Here is a 17,918-nt window from a genome sequence, read left to right on the forward strand (position 1 = left end):
TTTAAGGGTGTGGAAAAATGTGACATTCTCTCATGTATTTGTCAGTCTACAGTAAGACAATTAGCAGGCTACAAATCCCCCAAAGATGTATTTACAGCAGTATTTACAAGCAAGATTCCAGTGATTTTCTAGTGATGATAGATAAAATAATTGCAGATGTTCTGTAAGCAGGGGACGTTTTGAAGCTTTTTGTGGAAGACAGCGTATATAATATTTATTATATCCATATAAAGTATAGTTCCATATGATATTATGACACATTTTTTATGAATTAAACTTTAAATATCCCCTGTTTGGAGAGAAATAAATACTAAACTCTGAAAATAAGCTGGGTGGGGGCAAAATGTGTCAGTTTTTTACACAGTTATTTAAATATCATATGAACAAAGGGGTAAAATAGTAAAAAAGGGACATATTTTTATATCTGTGTGAACAATGACTGTTTAAAAATAAATATTTTCTGAAATAAGTGACATCACTTACAAAAAATAGGCTCCCAGAAACTGTTTAGTGTCTAGACAGTCACTGAAAAATTTAGCTTACTTCTAGTTTATTACAATTAAGGTCAAAATTATTCCTAGCTATACTCATCTTCAAGCTGTGTGTGAATACCACTTGGTTTTGATTATGTCACACACCTTATTTTTATTTATTTATTTTACGCAAGCCCGAAATCTCTAAATCTGCTATGATCTCAATCTACATTTACAATAAATACAAGTAACTGTTCTGCATATTGCATAGTTCAAAAAAAATTACCATGGAACTTTTACACTCCTGGTTTTCCACCATCTCTTTTAGATGTGTGTTTTCAGATTTGATAACTTTGTATCGGAAATCCAACAACTAGGAAAAGATTCAATTCTTAGTTAAATACAAGAATATTACTGTTAACTTGAAATAACACTGAGTATAGATATATGTAAGTTTAATTTTCCAAAATATACATAAGGAATTATGAAACTAACTATATATATTTTTTTTTAAAATACAGCAATACTAAAGCAGAAAGAAGTCTTAAACCATCTATAAAAGATACACAAACACAATGCCTCTGATTTTATTTACCTTTTTGAAAGAAGTAATCACTTAGGAAAATAAGGGAGTTCACATGCCGTTACGAGATACAAAGAGGGACAGATTTTGCAGGCCACTGAAACTGGATGAAATCCTAGTCATGAAGTCTAGGAACAACATCCACTCTTTTAGTGATACGATAGGGAATATGGCTAGGTAAAGAGTGCCATACAGTAGCAGACGTCTCTCATTTTCCCAACCCTAACTCTCCTATTGTCAAAAGTAAAGTACTACATTAATCACAATTTTCAATATGCAGTCACCCTCTCAGAAAACTCAGAGATACCCAGAAACCTCTAAATATGAAGGTTCTTTTGGTGTACAAAACTAAGTAATGAAGATAACATATTTGTTTTTAAAACTGAAATTTGCCATTAAAACACTGGTATCTTACAGTTTTCAGCTTTAAAATTACCAGAATTTTCTAAGCAGATTTGAAACATTCTTCAAAAAGCTTTAAAAAAACTTGAAAAATTAGGAAATATTATAGATAATCTAATAAATGGTTCTAATGATAAAGCGCATATAATAACAACAAACTGGAAGTTTTCAAGATCTTTTGCATGTTAAAATGGTAACTACATTTGATGGTCAGAATTAATTGCAATTTAGATGTACAGTTGACATTTACTGGTGCTTTCTTGTTCCAGTATCAATTTGGCTGCTTTAGTAATACTTCACAGATATTACAGGACTGGTGATGAAAGCTACAGCAAGAAATGTAATGTCTTTTTTTCACAGATAATGTATGTCATTATCAATAGTGTGGAGTAAAATGATCTAGGCTGGTTTTGCCTGCTTGCATACCTGTTGTTTTGCTAACAATTTGTCTTTTATCTCTAACTCCATTTTTAACTGTCTTTCCAGAAGACTAGCTTTCTCCATGATAGTTGCTATAGTGATCTCCTTCTGATGAAGCTCTTCTGTCAGGTCAGAGATTTCTGTCTTCATTCTTTCCTGCTCAGAGCGATGGGACTGCTCCTCTCGATAAAGATGGTTTCTTATCTGTAGCAAATATGTTTCAAAAAGAAAAAATGTTGTGCAGTAAATATGATTGCATCACTTACTACCTACTAGTGACATTTTTGCTGTTGCTTCCAAGGCACCAACTCTTCTAACCAAATCAGAGATTTTTGAGATTTTATAATAAAATGTCTTCATGACTCAGTGCACATAGCTTTATTCTCACATCTTTTTTCAATCCTTGTCTTGTGTTTTCATTTGCCTATTTAGTATTAGAAATGAACAAAATACAAGGCATTTAAATTAACATTTAAAAAGAATGTAATAAAAATTATGTTCATTTTAAGAATTGGAATTTATGGCGAAGAATATCCAAGGAAATATCCATTCAACAAATGTAAATATGATTTATTTAAATTGCTCCTAGGTTAAGTTAGGTTTAAAATAAGTTTAATGCAGCCTAAATTAACTTGGGAGCAATATAAAGAAATCAACCTAGACACTCTTTAATGAGAAACTATGTTAGAAATAGAGTATATATGGTAAATCACTTAATGAGAATTTAAGGTCAAACTTTCTGCACTATCTCCTGTGCAGGGTTCTCCAAAGAATCAACACAAAGACTGTTTTCATAATCTTTCTACTGTAACCAACAATTTAGTACTGATAGATATTTGTATTATGTAAGAAACAAAACTACAAAAGCCAGCAGAACAACCTTTGAACCCATTTTAATAATTCCTCACAGTACTATATGAGAATTTAAGGTCAAACTTTCTGCACTATCTCCTGTGCAGGGTTCTCCAAAGAATCAACACAAAGACTGTTTTCATAATCTTTCTACTGTAACCAACAATTTAGTACTGATAGATATTTGTATTATGTAAGAAACAAAACTACAAAAGCCAGCAGAACAACCTTTGAACCCATTTTAATAATTCCTCACAGTACTATACACAATCAGTAGCAGATGGCATTTCATTTTTATTTATGCAAACTACACAGAAATACTAGAATTGTAAACAAATAGATGTAGATGCGAAAAATCTAAGAGCTAGATCATGACTATCATCCAAAATTGCAGCATCCAAGTCAGCTGCATCCAATTAGAGATATTCCTGCTTACATTGCTACTCAGCAAAACCACAACATGCCTGTAAGAGGAGTTCTGAGCATCCTCTACTCCCAAAGTGTTTTGGCCTGCCAAGCCTTATGCCACTCCACAGTGCCATGCCACTACTGCTTGCACACAGCACTTCTGAAATGTGCAATGCAATGTGATGCATAGTTCAAACAAAAGAGCACTGCCCTAGACCGTGCAGCAGGTGACTGATTAAGCTTAGCCTTGTGTGGGTACCTGCCATAGTGACCTGTATTGGTTGATCTGTTAGCATATCTTACATCTGAAACCACCTGCAAACTACTACTTACCTTCTATAGCCTATGAATTACTCATAGCCTTGGAGGGTTTATTACTTGCAAGGTATTATCTGAATCACAGTGATGCTTAGGCAATGTCTCTTCCATTATTTCAATGAAGTAGCTAGCTCTGTTGTTAGTGCACAAAATCAGAATGTCAGTTGTACAGCTATACAACTACCTCCAGAAATGCAACCATATATGAAAACTTTTTTGTATATGAAAACTTCATATTCTCCTAAAGCCACAATTTATCCTCCTACTCTCTTCTGCATATGCACATACCAGGTCAGTACTCTGCTCTCTTTTTAAAATCCCATATTGCAGTTAAGATCTAGAAATACTTAACAATGTGAAATACCTTGTTTAGCTCTTCTCGTTGGTGTTCTTGACTTTGTGCCAATAGTAATAAGTCAGTGTTTTTATTTTCTAGTTGCTCAGTAAGTTGTACACAAGATGATTGATGCCTTTAAATAAGAAATAAACAAAACATGAAACAAGCAGAATATTCAAGAACCTTTACCTTACAGTATCCTCTCCTCAGTGTAAAACTGTGGAAGACCAGCTCACTGATAAAAAAAACCCAAACAACCAAAAGATTTGGCCTAAACCAGGTTCGATCTTGGAAGATATCTAGAGATTAAGGACAATGCAAGTGTGTGCAGAAAGAATCCTGAAATGTCCTGTAGATTGGTATTTCATATAATCTCAAATAGCTATGGTAGATTAAATAAACCATAAAAAGATGAACATTTTACTCAAAGGAGGTTAGGGATGCTCTTAATCGCACCACTTCCAAAGTGTTTTAATGCTGAGAAAATGAAAGGCACTGTAAACATATAAATAGAAATAAATGAAATGCATTGATTTGTAAAGATCTAGGCAGCATCAAAGCCTTTTAACAGAGCTTGCATCTATTGCCTGCAATCTTGTCATATATAATTGCTAATGAAAATGTTTGTTCTAAAATTGTTTAGAATCTGACATTTGAATCCAGAGTATCTTTTTAAACAGACTTAATTTAAATCAAATGTAAGAAAAGTTATTAGCTCAGAAGTACTTGTTAATTTCAATATTCTCTTCAACATACATACTTTATTTGAATTTCCTGCATATCTTTATACTCGCTGATTTTCAATAATTCTGTATGCAACTGTTGGCATTCCAGTTGTATCCTTCTCCAGAGAGCATCCCGTGACTGCAGCTCATTTCTCATTTCTGAAAAGCCTGCCTCCATGTTCTAAAGAAACAAGCAAATACATAGTTAAACAAAATGAGACAGTAGTAGCTCAAAATGCTGTATTTTAACACATAATTTTCGATACCTGTATAATTTGTAGGAAAGGACATACATGCTTTTATTTTGAGTTTCATTTCTGAAAAAGGCATTGCTTTCATGTCAGTTCCTTTCTCCAGAAATGTTATCTAAAAAATTAGATGCTGAATATTCTTTAGCTCTTGTAATGTTCGAATGCATGTCTCGGAAACTACCATAGGAAACATAATTCAGAAGTTCTTTATTGTACTAAATGCATCTAAAATACATAGCCTGCTTGTTTCAGCAGGTTCTGCACCCTAGAACATGCTTCACATGCAGGAATTAGTGCCGTAAGTAACTTGCATTTTCTATTTTCCTAACAGCATTTCCAAATTTACAAGCTTGAAAAGTACAAGGCTATAGAAAGGCAGGATTAGGTGCATGTCTTCATTAAACATTGCCTGGAAGCTTGGAGCAGATACATCTAGGCTTAAGTACTTAGATAAGGTGTGTGCTCAATCATCATCTCCAAAACTAGACCTAGCTGCATGGAGCTAATTGCTTATTTAAATGAACATCACAAAATTTTAAACAATCACTAAAAAATTTTTCTTAGGGACTCCACAAATCTTGTCTCTATTTTACCTTTAATTTCTGATTGATAATGTGACAGACAACCTGAAGATACATGTTATACTCGGCATCATAAAATCAGAATTCCCCAAAATATCAGAATTCCCAAAAAATATACTGAAAACATACTAAAGATAAGAACTTGGAAATGTAACCCACAAATAACAAAAGTAGCAATAATAATCAGATTCTTGCAATAATAATATCCAGAGAATACTTATTTCCTCTCACCCAAGATTCAAAAGCATGTTCCAGATAAAATAAAAAGGACTTTTCAAGGATGTTGATCCTTTGCCTTTAAAACTATTACACTAAAAACACTAGTATTTTTCATAATTTCTTCATTTTAATGTAGTTTCCATGTTTAAAAGCAAAAATAAAGCCTTTAAACTTTCAAAAAGCAACTGGAATCCAGAAATGACACCGCAAGCAAGGAACTTCAAAGGTTTATTTCCCTTAGAGCCTCATATTAGAATGACCTTCCTTCCAAGAAGCCTGTGGTTTTCCTCTGGCTGAAAGGGCTGCTGAAGACAGATACGAAGCGCTTTTACGTTTTTTATAGGGACTGTATATACAGATTCATTCATCTTATCCTTTGTTAAATTGAGGCTGAGAGCGCTTTTTTAAACCCTGAAATGCAAGTCTGGACATAGTCAAGTGAAATAAAGCTTAATGAATTGTTAAAATTGTCTGCAAGACTTGCTTATGATCATCTTCATGACTTCAACATTCAAGAAATGGCCACAATTATTTTATAATATATGAATTTGGGGGAGGGTTACCCCTCTGATTTCATTCTGGGGTGGATAAAGGGAATGAATGCTGCAAAATTGTGTGGTGGAAGCCATATCATCTGTGGCAGACTGCAGTCATCATACATATTTACATAAGTTGTATTTTCTTCTGTGAATTATAATAATAGCAGGAACAACAGCAGCCACAATAATAACTGAAACAGAACTTCAGGTCAAGAGTTTCACACATCACTTCAAAAAAATCATTTAGATATGTACCACTTATTATTTTAGGAAATATCTATTGCATCTAGTTAAAACACCAAAATGAAAATTGATTTTGAACCAGAAAAATTCAGGGGTTTTTTAGAAAATATCTAATGAAATATAACTTTTTAAGAGTCTGTTTCAAGTTGAAAAATTTGCCAAATCCTCTCTTTTCTTCTGTGAAAAGTTTTGCTTCAGCTAGCTTGCTGTGTTTGATATCAAAAGGAAGTCTCAAAAATTTCCTCATCAGCTTCTGTTCTAGTTCTACTCAAAGCTGTTCAACCTTTTTAATACAATTATATGCTGCATTTCTATGTAAATTAGTGTCCAGCAGCTGACTTAATGCAGACTTTCCAAGAACCAAGCTTCCTGTGTGATGTTTTCAGGCTGCCTCTCATGTATGGCTGCAATTAAGTTTGTCAGAACATTCACAAGGTAGAGAAATAGTCTGCAGTCTCAGTTTGGATCTTCTAAAGTTCATATTTTCTGTACAGCCAACAAATTGGTCTTACATACATTTCAGTTTATCACTGTTTCCTTGCTAATTAATAGTATGAGAAAAATATTTAGAAGCAGACATGAAATGATCATAGGCATAGAAGATATATGAGGCACAATACCAGCCTTGCTGCCGTTGCCATCAGCCTTCTCCCCACCAAGATTCCCATCTACTCCTCCCTCCTTTACCCACATCAGGTCCAACTATTCCCATCCTCCACCTAGCACTCCTTCATGCAAACCTGCTTACTTCTTCTGGCTGACAACAGGCCTTGCACTTCCTTCTTTCTCACACAGACATTCCTAAAAAAATATTTTCTCTGAGCTATGTGTTTTCATCATACATTGACTTTACATCAGTGTTTCCCTTCTGCAGCTATTTGCAAATGCGGCTTTTCTAACTAACACAGCAGTATTCCACACCACCAGCACAGTTATTCTGCAACTTTCTGCCTTTTAGCTGATAATGTTATGTACATCTAGCTCCACTTCTACTTAAAATGTCTTCAGTGCTTCCTACAGCTCCTGTATTCTATTCACACGATTCCAAAAATCCTCTTGCTTGAAGATTTTCTTAAAAGGCTACAGCACAATGACATCTACTCTGTCGTACCGTATCTATCCACCTGCTCCAATTGCCATAAGATAGGATAGGATAGGATAGGATAGGATAGGATAGGATAGGATAGGATAGGATAGGATAGGATAGGATAGGATAGGATAGGATAGGATAGGATAGGATAGGATAGGATAGGATAGGATAGGATAGGCTAGGCTAGGCTAGGCTAGGCTATTCCAGTTGGAAGGGACCTACAATGAGTATCTAGTCCAACTGCCTGACCACTTCAGGGCTGACCAAAAGTTAAAGCATGTTATTAAGGGCATTGTCCAAATGCCTCTTAAACACTGACAGGCTTGGGGCATCGACCACCTCTCTAGGAAGCCTCTTCCAGTGTTTGACCACTCTCTTGGTAAAGAAATGCTTCCTAATGTCCAGTTTAAACCTCCCCTGGAGCAGCTTTGAACCATTCCCATGCATCCTATCACTGGATACCAGGGAGAAGAGATTAGCACCTCCCCCTCCACTTTGATTTGTTCCACTCCATATTCTAGTCCCAGTACTTTTCATGGCAGCCTTTTTAACAGGCCCCAAAACAGAGGTTTTTGCTTGTATACCAATAACTTTTATACAGGCAAAGGACTCAGTGAACTAATGTGCAAATGAAATGTATAAACAACACATGTGCTAAACTTGGCTGTTCTGACAATACCTGAAATTAACCTCCACCACATATATGTTAATTTCTATATAAGTATATTGCATATGAAGTTATAACTCTGCGAGGTTGTCTGTAAACAGAAGTAGATTATCTTTCTCCATAAAGAGTTGAAGTCACTGTAAGCCACTCAATATATTACTGAACCTTGAAGTGCTTAAATAAATAAGCAAAAGCATAATTTATATATGTTACCTGAAAAAAACAGCAACGAGAATCTCATTCCTGATCTGTTTCAAACATAGCTAATAAAAAAGGCTGTAAAGATCTTGTATTATCTCAATCTTGTCAGAACTCATATATCACTACCAAAGGAAGAGGCCCAAATGGCTGTCTTCATAGATCAGTGCTACGTTGAAAAACGTTACATTAGGGATAAGATAAAAACTGATGGTTCTTCAAATGGCTGGCAACTTAAAAATTCATTGGCTGCAAAATCTTCTCTCAATAATAAAGTATACCATACACTTTTCTATATACTTATTTACTAGCTATATGGCACAGTGTACAACAAGGTGTAAATCAGATAAAGAGATTTCATAGCAGTAATTTATTTACAAGGAAGCAAGTGAACAAGGCTAAGTTCCTGTAGATGCTACGGATATAGAAAAGTTATAAAACCCTAGATAAACAGACAAGAATAAAATATACTACTACATATCAAACATATTTCTGTTTTCTCTTTAAGTGTTACTCAAAAAATTGTACTGTTCACAGCTCATTCTGTGTTCCTTCAAAGAATATACCTAACATTCAGATCTTTTATATAGGCATCTCAGTACAACTTTTTGAAGTATACTTCTAAGTAATTCATGCTCCAAAATTAATTCCACAGTCATCATGAAAAAGAAAAACTATTACTACCTGGCACTGGTTTTGGTACATTTTTAGATCCTCCCGGAGTTTCAGATTTTCCTCTTCTAGTTTATTCTTGTTTATTGCTATTTCATTCACAATTGCCTTTAGCTTTTCAATAATCACGTCGTCCTTTTCACTTTTGGGCTGGCCATAGGTAATTACCTCTTCTTGGTTTTGTTTCTTATTGCTTATTTGGAATTGATAATTCTGGGTCTGCTTCTATAAAACAAGAAAATCTTTTAAAATAAATTCAATAATTGTATGTAAATTGTTAGGACCAAACCATTACTACTAAAATCATGAAGCTATTTCCATTTTCACCAGTATTTGCTTAGAAAAGATGGCACAATTGGACCAGTTTGCATTACTTCTCTAAAGGATACTTCCACTTCCTTTTTTTAGTCTCAAGTTCTTTGCCCTCAGTAAGAGAAATGTTTCAGAAACTTTCAAGGGCACAGAATTTTTTCAAGGATTTTTCTCCTCTGCTGTGTATTTCCCTAGCACTTAATGTTAATTAGCCCCAAATGTGAAAAAGGTGATTATGATGACCTACTCAAAGCAGTTACCGATAAAAAATAATTTGAGAGAAATGTTCTTCTTTGGTTCATTGAACTCAGTAGGACTTGTGTGTGTGTGCCTCAGGATAGATATTAACCTTTGACTAGAGCACTAGCATTACATAGTTCATGTATAAACAGCTCAGTTACTACAGTATAACTGTACTTTTGATATCATTATCCTTAAACCTGGGGAAGAATTATTCGCACATTCTGCAGAGTCCCACACACCTTAGAAAAGATGGCACAATTGGACCAGTTTGCATTACTTCTCTAAAGGATACTTCCACTTCCTTTTTTTAGTCTCAAGTTCTTTGCCCTCAGTAAGAGAAATGTTTCAGAAACTTTCAAGGGCACAGAATTTTTTCAAGGATTTTTCTCCTCTGCTGTGTATTTCCCTAGCACTTAATGTTAATTAGCCCCAAATGTGAAAAAGGTGATTATGATGACCTACTCAAAGCAGTTACCGATAAAAAATAATTTGAGAGAAATGTTCTTCTTTGGTTCATTGAACTCAGTAGGACTTGTGTGTGTGTGCCTCAGGATAGATATTAACCTTTGACTAGAGCACTAGCATTACATAGTTCATGTATAAACAGCTCAGTTACTACAGTAACTGTACTTCTTTGATATCATTATCCTTAAACCTGGGGAAGAATTATTCGCACATTCTGCAGAGTCCCACACTCCATTCAGTTTCTTGTACTAATTAAAATCCTAAAACCAAAACTTCAGAAAATTGGTATTGCCAGTATTTGTGAATTTACAAGCATCGTGAAGAAGCATAATTACTATGGTAACTGTTTTTGCTGTTTAAAAAATTATCCACATGGATCCCTCTACTGGGAGATTAACAAGCAGCAGTAATCTTTCAGAAGACTGAGAATTAGCTGGCAAATGACAACAAAATATAACCTGGAAACCATGTATCATGTGCAGAGATCAAGTTGAGCAAGAAAATGTATATTAAAAATAAATAGGGTTACAAATACCATATTTCATTGATAAGGACTGCAAAAAGGCATGCTTTAGACAGTTTTTGACGTCATTGACTATGTTCCCATAATTTGTGTTGGCTGAACACCTAAGCAGAACTGACCACTGGCTACATATCAAATAAAAAGCCAAAGAAATTTGCAGGAAAGTTTTATTTCTATAGATAATAAATTAAGGTCCCTCTGACATCTAAGTTATGGAGTCTGACACACCAAAATGTCAAAGCATCCTGTGAAAAATATAGTGCAAGACTCCAGCTGGAAATCAAAGACCTCACAAAAGAGGAATTTGAGACAAAGACACAGGACCAATTAATGCTTTTGAAACAGTTAAGGGGTAACAGTCCATCAGACTTCTATTTAATAAACTAGTCGGTGTTATGTTACAGTTGTGAAGAAAATTGTCTTCAAAGAACGTTCGCTGATGGCAGTGATGTAAGCCTCAACAGAAAAATGTGGATTATCACCTTGAGTACTCTGTTTTGACTTGTCTAACTACACAATCAACATGCATCAGTCAGTAGTTTTGTCTAGTCAAAGCCTTGCTTTTTTAACACATTTGTATGGAAGTTCAATAGTTGCAATATAATGCTTTCAGCATCTATAAACAAAACTTAACTGTCATCCTTGGAAACTCTGGATATGGGTAAAGAGTCTCAGAAGAATTGTTAAGAAAGTGTTTCACTAGATTAAGATCCAATGAGCTTAGTAACAGTGGAAAAGGGGATTACCAGTCAGCAACATAATTGGCGTCCCCTTACTTAATTTTCGAGCTGCCTTGTGGCCCGGTTAATTTTTAAATTATTTTCTAATTTTTTTTAGAGTAGGATAGGTCATCAAGACATCATTAAATCAATATTTTGTTCTGGATTAGAAGGAATTAAAAAAATAAAAATATGCTAGATCAATAAGCAAATTGGCAAGTAAAAAAGAATCACAAAGTCAACCAAGGACTGAATGGTAACTTGAAAGCTGAAAAATATGATAAAAAAGGGATAAGTGATCCAACAAACAACTCCAAGTGTGATTTTGGAGTAGCATATAGAAATTCATTTTTCTGCATAAATTATATTCATATATATTTATGATCTTCAGAAAAATGAGAGCTATAGAGCTATCATTTGAAGGAACTTTATAGTTGAATCAACATAGTAATGGCATGTATTACTTACTTGGTAAGATACTTTTCAATAACTTGTTATCACAATTAATTCCATATTAGTAAATAGCATAGAAGATAAAAGTATCTCCACAGTATACTTAAAAAAGTAAAAAGGAACATGCACTGCTTTTTGCAGTGTTTTTTAATCAGAAATATTGTGATTTTCATCATGATACTTAATCATTTTCTCATTTTCATGAGAAAAATAAAATTAAAATAACTGTATGTATCATTAGATCTTGCAGTATGGGTCTGCCTTACCTAAAGCAATGTATTCACTACCAATATATCCATGTATTGTCAGATGTGCTATAAGCTTCGTGGTGGTCAGATTTTTTACATTAAGTTAAAATAACTCTAGCTGAGCTAACAGCTCATTTTCTTCCTAAAGCAGGAAGGTAGGTATTTTACTTGAAATAAATTACATTTCTCGGACAATATTTTTTGTTGAGCATCTAAATAAACAAGATAATTTTGGCAGATTGTCCCCTTCTTATCCCATTCTCTTGATTTTGCCTTAAATTCCTGAAAAACAGCAAAACAAGGCTAGTAAACACAGGGAAAATAACTTTTTTCCTTAATCTAAATAACTTCATAATTTGTATAGTTCTAAGAAAAGTCTGTTTTTTTAATTAACACATAATCTTTCCCTAATTTTGGAAAGAGGAGAAACAGAACAAGGATGTAAGCCAGCCATCCAGCCACCCCACCCCCACCCCCCGAAAAAATCCAGTCTTAAGGGCTGTTAATCTGGAAAAATTGGGCAGTAAACATAATCATTGAATAAAAATGATAAAATATTTTAAATCACTTCCATTGCTGTAGATCTTAGCATTATGACTATAATACACCCATTTTATTAGAGGGTAGTTCCTGTGACTTTAAATTTCTATCAGTGTCAAGTAGAGTAATCAGCAGGGAATCAACTGAATTTGCTCTTAAATCATACCAGATCTTATATGTTCACAACTAGACTTTAAAGGCAGTACCCTACAAAATAAGTAGAACTCCAGTTACTAGAGTCGTTGCTCTTTTAGTTTGAAGAATTAGCAAAATAACAGTATACAGTTTTATATAGTGAAAACTATAATACTTATAAGCTGTTATGAGAACTTCCTTTTTCACAATGGAAATGTTGATAGATGATTTTTTATGATTATCCTAAACTGGCATATTCCCCAAATTTTAAAAAATAAGATTTTATTTGCTACTGAAACAAAATTGAATGCTTTCCAACACGGACTAATACAAATCTTCTCTTATAGCTTTCCTAATATCTGCTTTGGCATTTTAAACCAATAAACATCTTCCCATGTTATAAAATGTGATACAAATGGAGTTTCAGACTACTTAATGAGGACTGCAGGTTCAAGGCCTTACTAAAGCACTGCTGAGCTTAGTAGATTTTCAACACAGTAATTATTTCCTGAATACTAGAATTTGCTGAATATATTCCAAGCACTCATTTTTCATACTGCATAATTAATCAAATTATAGCATTGTGTTACATTATTTTCACATTTTATTCTTGAATAAGGTCATTCTCAAATTAGCTGGATCAGACAGTTTCACAGTAGTGATATATTTAGTCAACGATAGATGTATAATCCATTTATTATTCTTGTAGTAGCAGATGTTGGCAGCTATGCTGCAGTCCAAAGCATAGTAGCTTTTCTGATGGTAAGGACTCTTCCATATGGAAAAGACAGCAACATTGTGTAGAGCTAGGATGTGTCTAGGATGTGTCCTGTTATGTAGGAACAGTCAAAAGAAGGTCACAGAAGTTAGTCCTATATTTTACAGAATAACATAGAAGATAGGCAAGTCCAAAATAAAGACCCTAAAACCCTTCTTCATTGCAGCTTAAGTATGAAAGTACTTAAAATCTATTAGATCTTAAAGTTTTGATTGTAAAGTTCTCAAAGTGTCTAAGTAATCTATATCTATATAAATCTACATCATAAGCCTGTAAGTCTTCACAATGCTTAGCAACTAGCTCACACTTTCAACTGGTATTCCTCTGCTTACTTTCCCTACAGGACCCAGTTTAGTAAACGCTTGAAGCACACACTACTTTATTATGCTTTTTACAAAGGATGGCCAGAGAAAATGTGACTTTTCTTGTGATCCTCCTATGCTTCATCAGACTAGTGGTTAGACTGTTCTCCCCATATGTGGAAGAGTCAGTTTAATAATCTTCTCTCCAGACAGAATCTGAACCAGAATCTTCATGTTAATTTTCTACCTAACAAACAAATGTTATTTTTCACAGGCTCTGGAATTCTTCCTTTTGAAGGTGTTTCACCTTGCACAGAATACCAGAAAATTTATTGGATAAAAAAAATAGAAGAAGCAAAAATCAGTACAGCTAGAGATTACATCACTTAGTTATAAGAAATGAGACTGGATATCAGTTTCTGCACCAGTGAATGTAGCCAGAAGAGTATTTGGGGAGAAGGAGGCACTTGGAGGCACACTCTCTATATGCCAGTTCTCTGTGCTGGCTAACTCTCCTGTTGGCCCAATAAATATTTGATTATCCCACAGATCATAAAGTAACTTCTAACTCTGAGAAGTCAAGGCTGGGAATTATAATCAGAAATCAGTATCTTCCTGTATCCAAGAATAAATTGGCTAAAATCCATTCTGTGTCCAGAGGGGTAGGGAATATGACTGAATCCTGTCCCTAGCATCTCATAGTATCTAGCCCCCACTCAGTATGCTGGATTCTATGGAAAGTATTTTTAAGTGCCTAATCCTTCCTCATGTGTTACCTACGGAAATTAGGTACTGAGGTCAAGGTTGTGGATTGCCTCAGGCACATGGGTGCTGACAAGATATGTGTATAACAAACAGTTTTCCAATCTTAAATCCTTTTTCTGTCTAGCCCTACATGGTCAAAGTTGTCTATAAAACTTGAATTAATGGTAGGTACTAGATGACAGTATCCTGCATATGTAAAAGCTCTCATGCTTCAACAGATTATATTATCCAGTACACATATATTAATCAGGAAAAAAGTAAAAGTTATTTATAGTTACACTTATGAAGAAAATTATCTATATTAACCCATAAAACTACTAAAAACACTAATAAAACTTGGATAAAAGAACAAAACCTGAATATTAAACTATGCACCTTTTCTTGCCAGAGCACGAAAATTATATAATTTTTGTAGAATTACCAGGAAATTAAAGTTTACAACTGTAAACCACAAATTAGTTCTAAAGGCATATTAAAATTAGAATATAATAAAAAAGTATTCTTACCTCCAGTTTCTTGTACAAATTGCTCAGTTCAGATGATGTCTCCAGGCTTTCCTCGTATTTTTCTCTACTTTCAACCTTTTTTTGTTTTAACTGATGTGACTGTAGCTTTTCATAACTATGTGTCAACTTTGAAAACTAAAAATGAAAGCAGAGTTGAACATGCAGAATCTATCAAAGATGACCACATGGCCAAAGTTTTCTTTAAACTAGAATCGCCAACTGCGGCTTCAGCATTCTAAATATTTAATCAATCTAACAAAGAATCAATTAATAAAGTTAATTTCTTAGAGATGAACAAGACTAAGCTCTCACATAAATGTTAACTAACTGTTCAGACAGATTCATTTGACAGCTACTTAATTCTGCTGAAATTCTTTATGGCACTGTTACCCATAGTGTCATTTCCTCTACAATGTTTATATGAAATGTTATATACTTGTTTACTGCCATCTTGTGTTGACAAGTTGCACCCTCAGTAAGTTTGCAGACGACACCAAGTTGGGCGGGAGTGTTGATCTGCTCGAGGGTAGGAAGGCTCTGCAGAGGGACCTGGACAGGCTGGATCGATGGGCCCAGGCCAACTGTATGAGGTTCAACAAGGACAAGTGCCGGGTCCTGCCCTTTGGCCACAACAACCCCATGCAGCGCTACAGGCTTGGGGAAGAGTGGCTGGAAAGCTGCCTGTTGGAAAAGGACCTGGGGGTGCTGGTCGACAGCCGGCTGAACGTGAGCCGGCAGTGTGCCCAGGCGGCCAAGAAGGCCAATGGCATCCTGGCCTGGATCAGAACTAGTGTGGCCAGCAGGAGTAGGGAAGTGATCGTGCCCCTGTACTCGGCACTGGTGAGGCCGCACCTCGAATCCTGTGTTCAGTTTTGGGCCCCTCACTACAAGAAGGACATTGAGGTGCTGGAGCGTGTCCAGAGAAGGGCAACGAGGCTGGTGAGGGGTCTGGAGAACAAGTCTTATGAGGAGTGGCTGAGGGAACTGGGGTTGTTTAGCCTGGAGAAAAGGAGGCTGAGGGGAGACCTCATCGCTCTCTACAACTCCCTGAAAGGAGGTTGTAGCGAGGTGGGGGTCGGTCTCTTCTCCCAAGTAACAAGCGATAGGATGAGAGGAAATGGCCTCAAGTTGCGGCAGGGGAGGTTTAGATTGGATGTAAGGAAAAATTTCTTTACTGAAAGAGTGGTGAAACATTGGACCAGGCTGCCCAGGGAAGTGGTGGAGTCCCCATCCCTGGAGGTATTTAAAAGACGTGTAGATGCGGCACTTAGGGACATGGTTTAGTGGGCATGGTGGTGTTGGGTTGATGGTTGGACTCGATGATCTTAGAGGTCTTTTCCAACCTCAATGATTCTATGATTCTATTCTATGACATTATTAAAGGGTGCTTCACTAGCCAGAATGAAGGATTATCATTAATGTATTTTAAATTTGTGTGTTTCTTTTTTATCATGAAAATTATTGAAATGTTACATATGCAATGATTGCATTCTTCCGGAATCATTAAGTACCAAAGAGTGTCTATGAGAATTACACACTAAATACTGTTGTGCCTATTGATCTTACCATGACAGCATGGCTTAGGAGTCAGAGGCAAAGGAGTTGGAGGCAGAGAAGGGAAGGTACCAGTAGAAGTACCAGCCTCTTCAGAAGGTACCAGCCTCTTCAGAAAAATGGCCACTCTGATCAACTGTTAGCTGTACTACACAAGCCAAGGGGCTAGTGGCCGTTAACAGGATTGATACAGCAAACTGACATTGTCTGGTAGAGATATGTACATCTGGTCTTGAAAAAAAAGGAAAACCAAGGATATTGACAAAGGAAACACTAGAAATATGGTCTTGAGGGAAGCCGAATGAAAGAACTTTGCGAAGGATGTTGAGTAGAAAAGAAGCTTACAGCTATGAATACTGATCATGTCTCTTGTTGTTTTGTTCCTTTAAATTCAGGTATATATGATGGTTTACTTTCTCTGTAATAAATACAGCTTCACTCAAAAAATTCTGACTCTAACATAAAGTTCCTCGTCTAACCAAACAAAATCGATAAAATCTCAGATTTTTGTTAACTGTTCAAGTGAACTACTGTCTGGAAAAGAAATTACTTCCAAGGAAGTAATTGGAAATGGAATAGAATCCTATTGAACCAACCTGGAATGAGCAATTGAGGTCTGTGCAGATAACAAAGATGGCCAAAGAAGTCCAGAAAAGAAACAGAACAGAAACTGGAGTTAAAAAATGTTCTGGAAACTTCCTAGAGGCATTTGAGATTATTTTGGGAAGTCATAATATGGAACAGCAAAAAAGAATTGAAAAGATGACCAGAAGATAGATTGTCCTAGACTAGAAACTTTCATGAAATGGGGAGGTCCAGGGATAGATTTGACCAACTTGGAATTTCTGAATAGAAATCCTGTAACATGAACTTACAGAGCTGAGATATCACCTTCAAAACGAAATCAAAAGTCTTGCACAGAAACTGCCTATATTTGAAATTGACCTTGCCGAAGAACACAGTTAAGATAAAATATTTTAAATGGGTCAGATTATCCAGGCTCAAACAACATGGAACTCATTGCCTTTGGAACAAAGATATCCTTTTTCAAATAATAGGAGTTTTGCTCTTGAATATATTATGGCATATGTGAACTGCCCGGTAAGAGCAAACTCAGATGAAGACAGGTATTAGACTGTTCATGCTAAAAAGGCTAGGAAATACAGGATCCAACACTTCAGCAAATCAGTCTAAAATGGAACAGAATGGCCAAAATGAGAAAATTTAGTCTGAATATTAGATTTATTTAATGAAGGTAGGATATTTCAGACAGATTATAGTCTGGATGTTATCATGACCGGAAACTAGACTAAAACCCAAGAATCTTTCCATTTAATGCTAGATATTTGCTTTAAAAATAAGAGCTAAATTGTTCTATTTGCATGTTGTACAAGTAA

General features: G+C 35.3%; 1 protein-coding gene across 1 annotated transcript in view; it reads right to left on the reverse strand.

Annotated features, from left to right (window-relative positions):
* Positions 1-17,918, reverse strand: part of DEUP1 (deuterosome assembly protein 1) — a 67,862-nt gene that overhangs the window by 14,010 nt on the left and 35,934 nt on the right. Inside the window, exons 5-11 of the mRNA XM_019472777.1 lie at positions 14,968-15,102; positions 12,110-12,223; positions 8,991-9,203; positions 4,554-4,699; positions 3,821-3,926; positions 1,885-2,082; positions 760-846 (exon numbers count right to left, since the gene is read on the reverse strand). Of these exons, the coding sequence (XP_019328322.1) occupies positions 760-846; positions 1,885-2,082; positions 3,821-3,926; positions 4,554-4,699; positions 8,991-9,203; positions 12,110-12,223; positions 14,968-15,102 (999 nt within the window). The remainder of the gene's footprint in view (positions 1-759; positions 847-1,884; positions 2,083-3,820; positions 3,927-4,553; positions 4,700-8,990; positions 9,204-12,109; positions 12,224-14,967; positions 15,103-17,918) is intronic.

The sequence above is a fragment of the Aptenodytes forsteri genome, unplaced genomic scaffold, assembly GCF_000699145.1.
Source record: "Aptenodytes forsteri isolate BGI_AS27 unplaced genomic scaffold, ASM69914v1 Scaffold75, whole genome shotgun sequence".
NCBI classification, from domain to species: Eukaryota; Metazoa; Chordata; class Aves; order Sphenisciformes; family Spheniscidae; genus Aptenodytes; species Aptenodytes forsteri.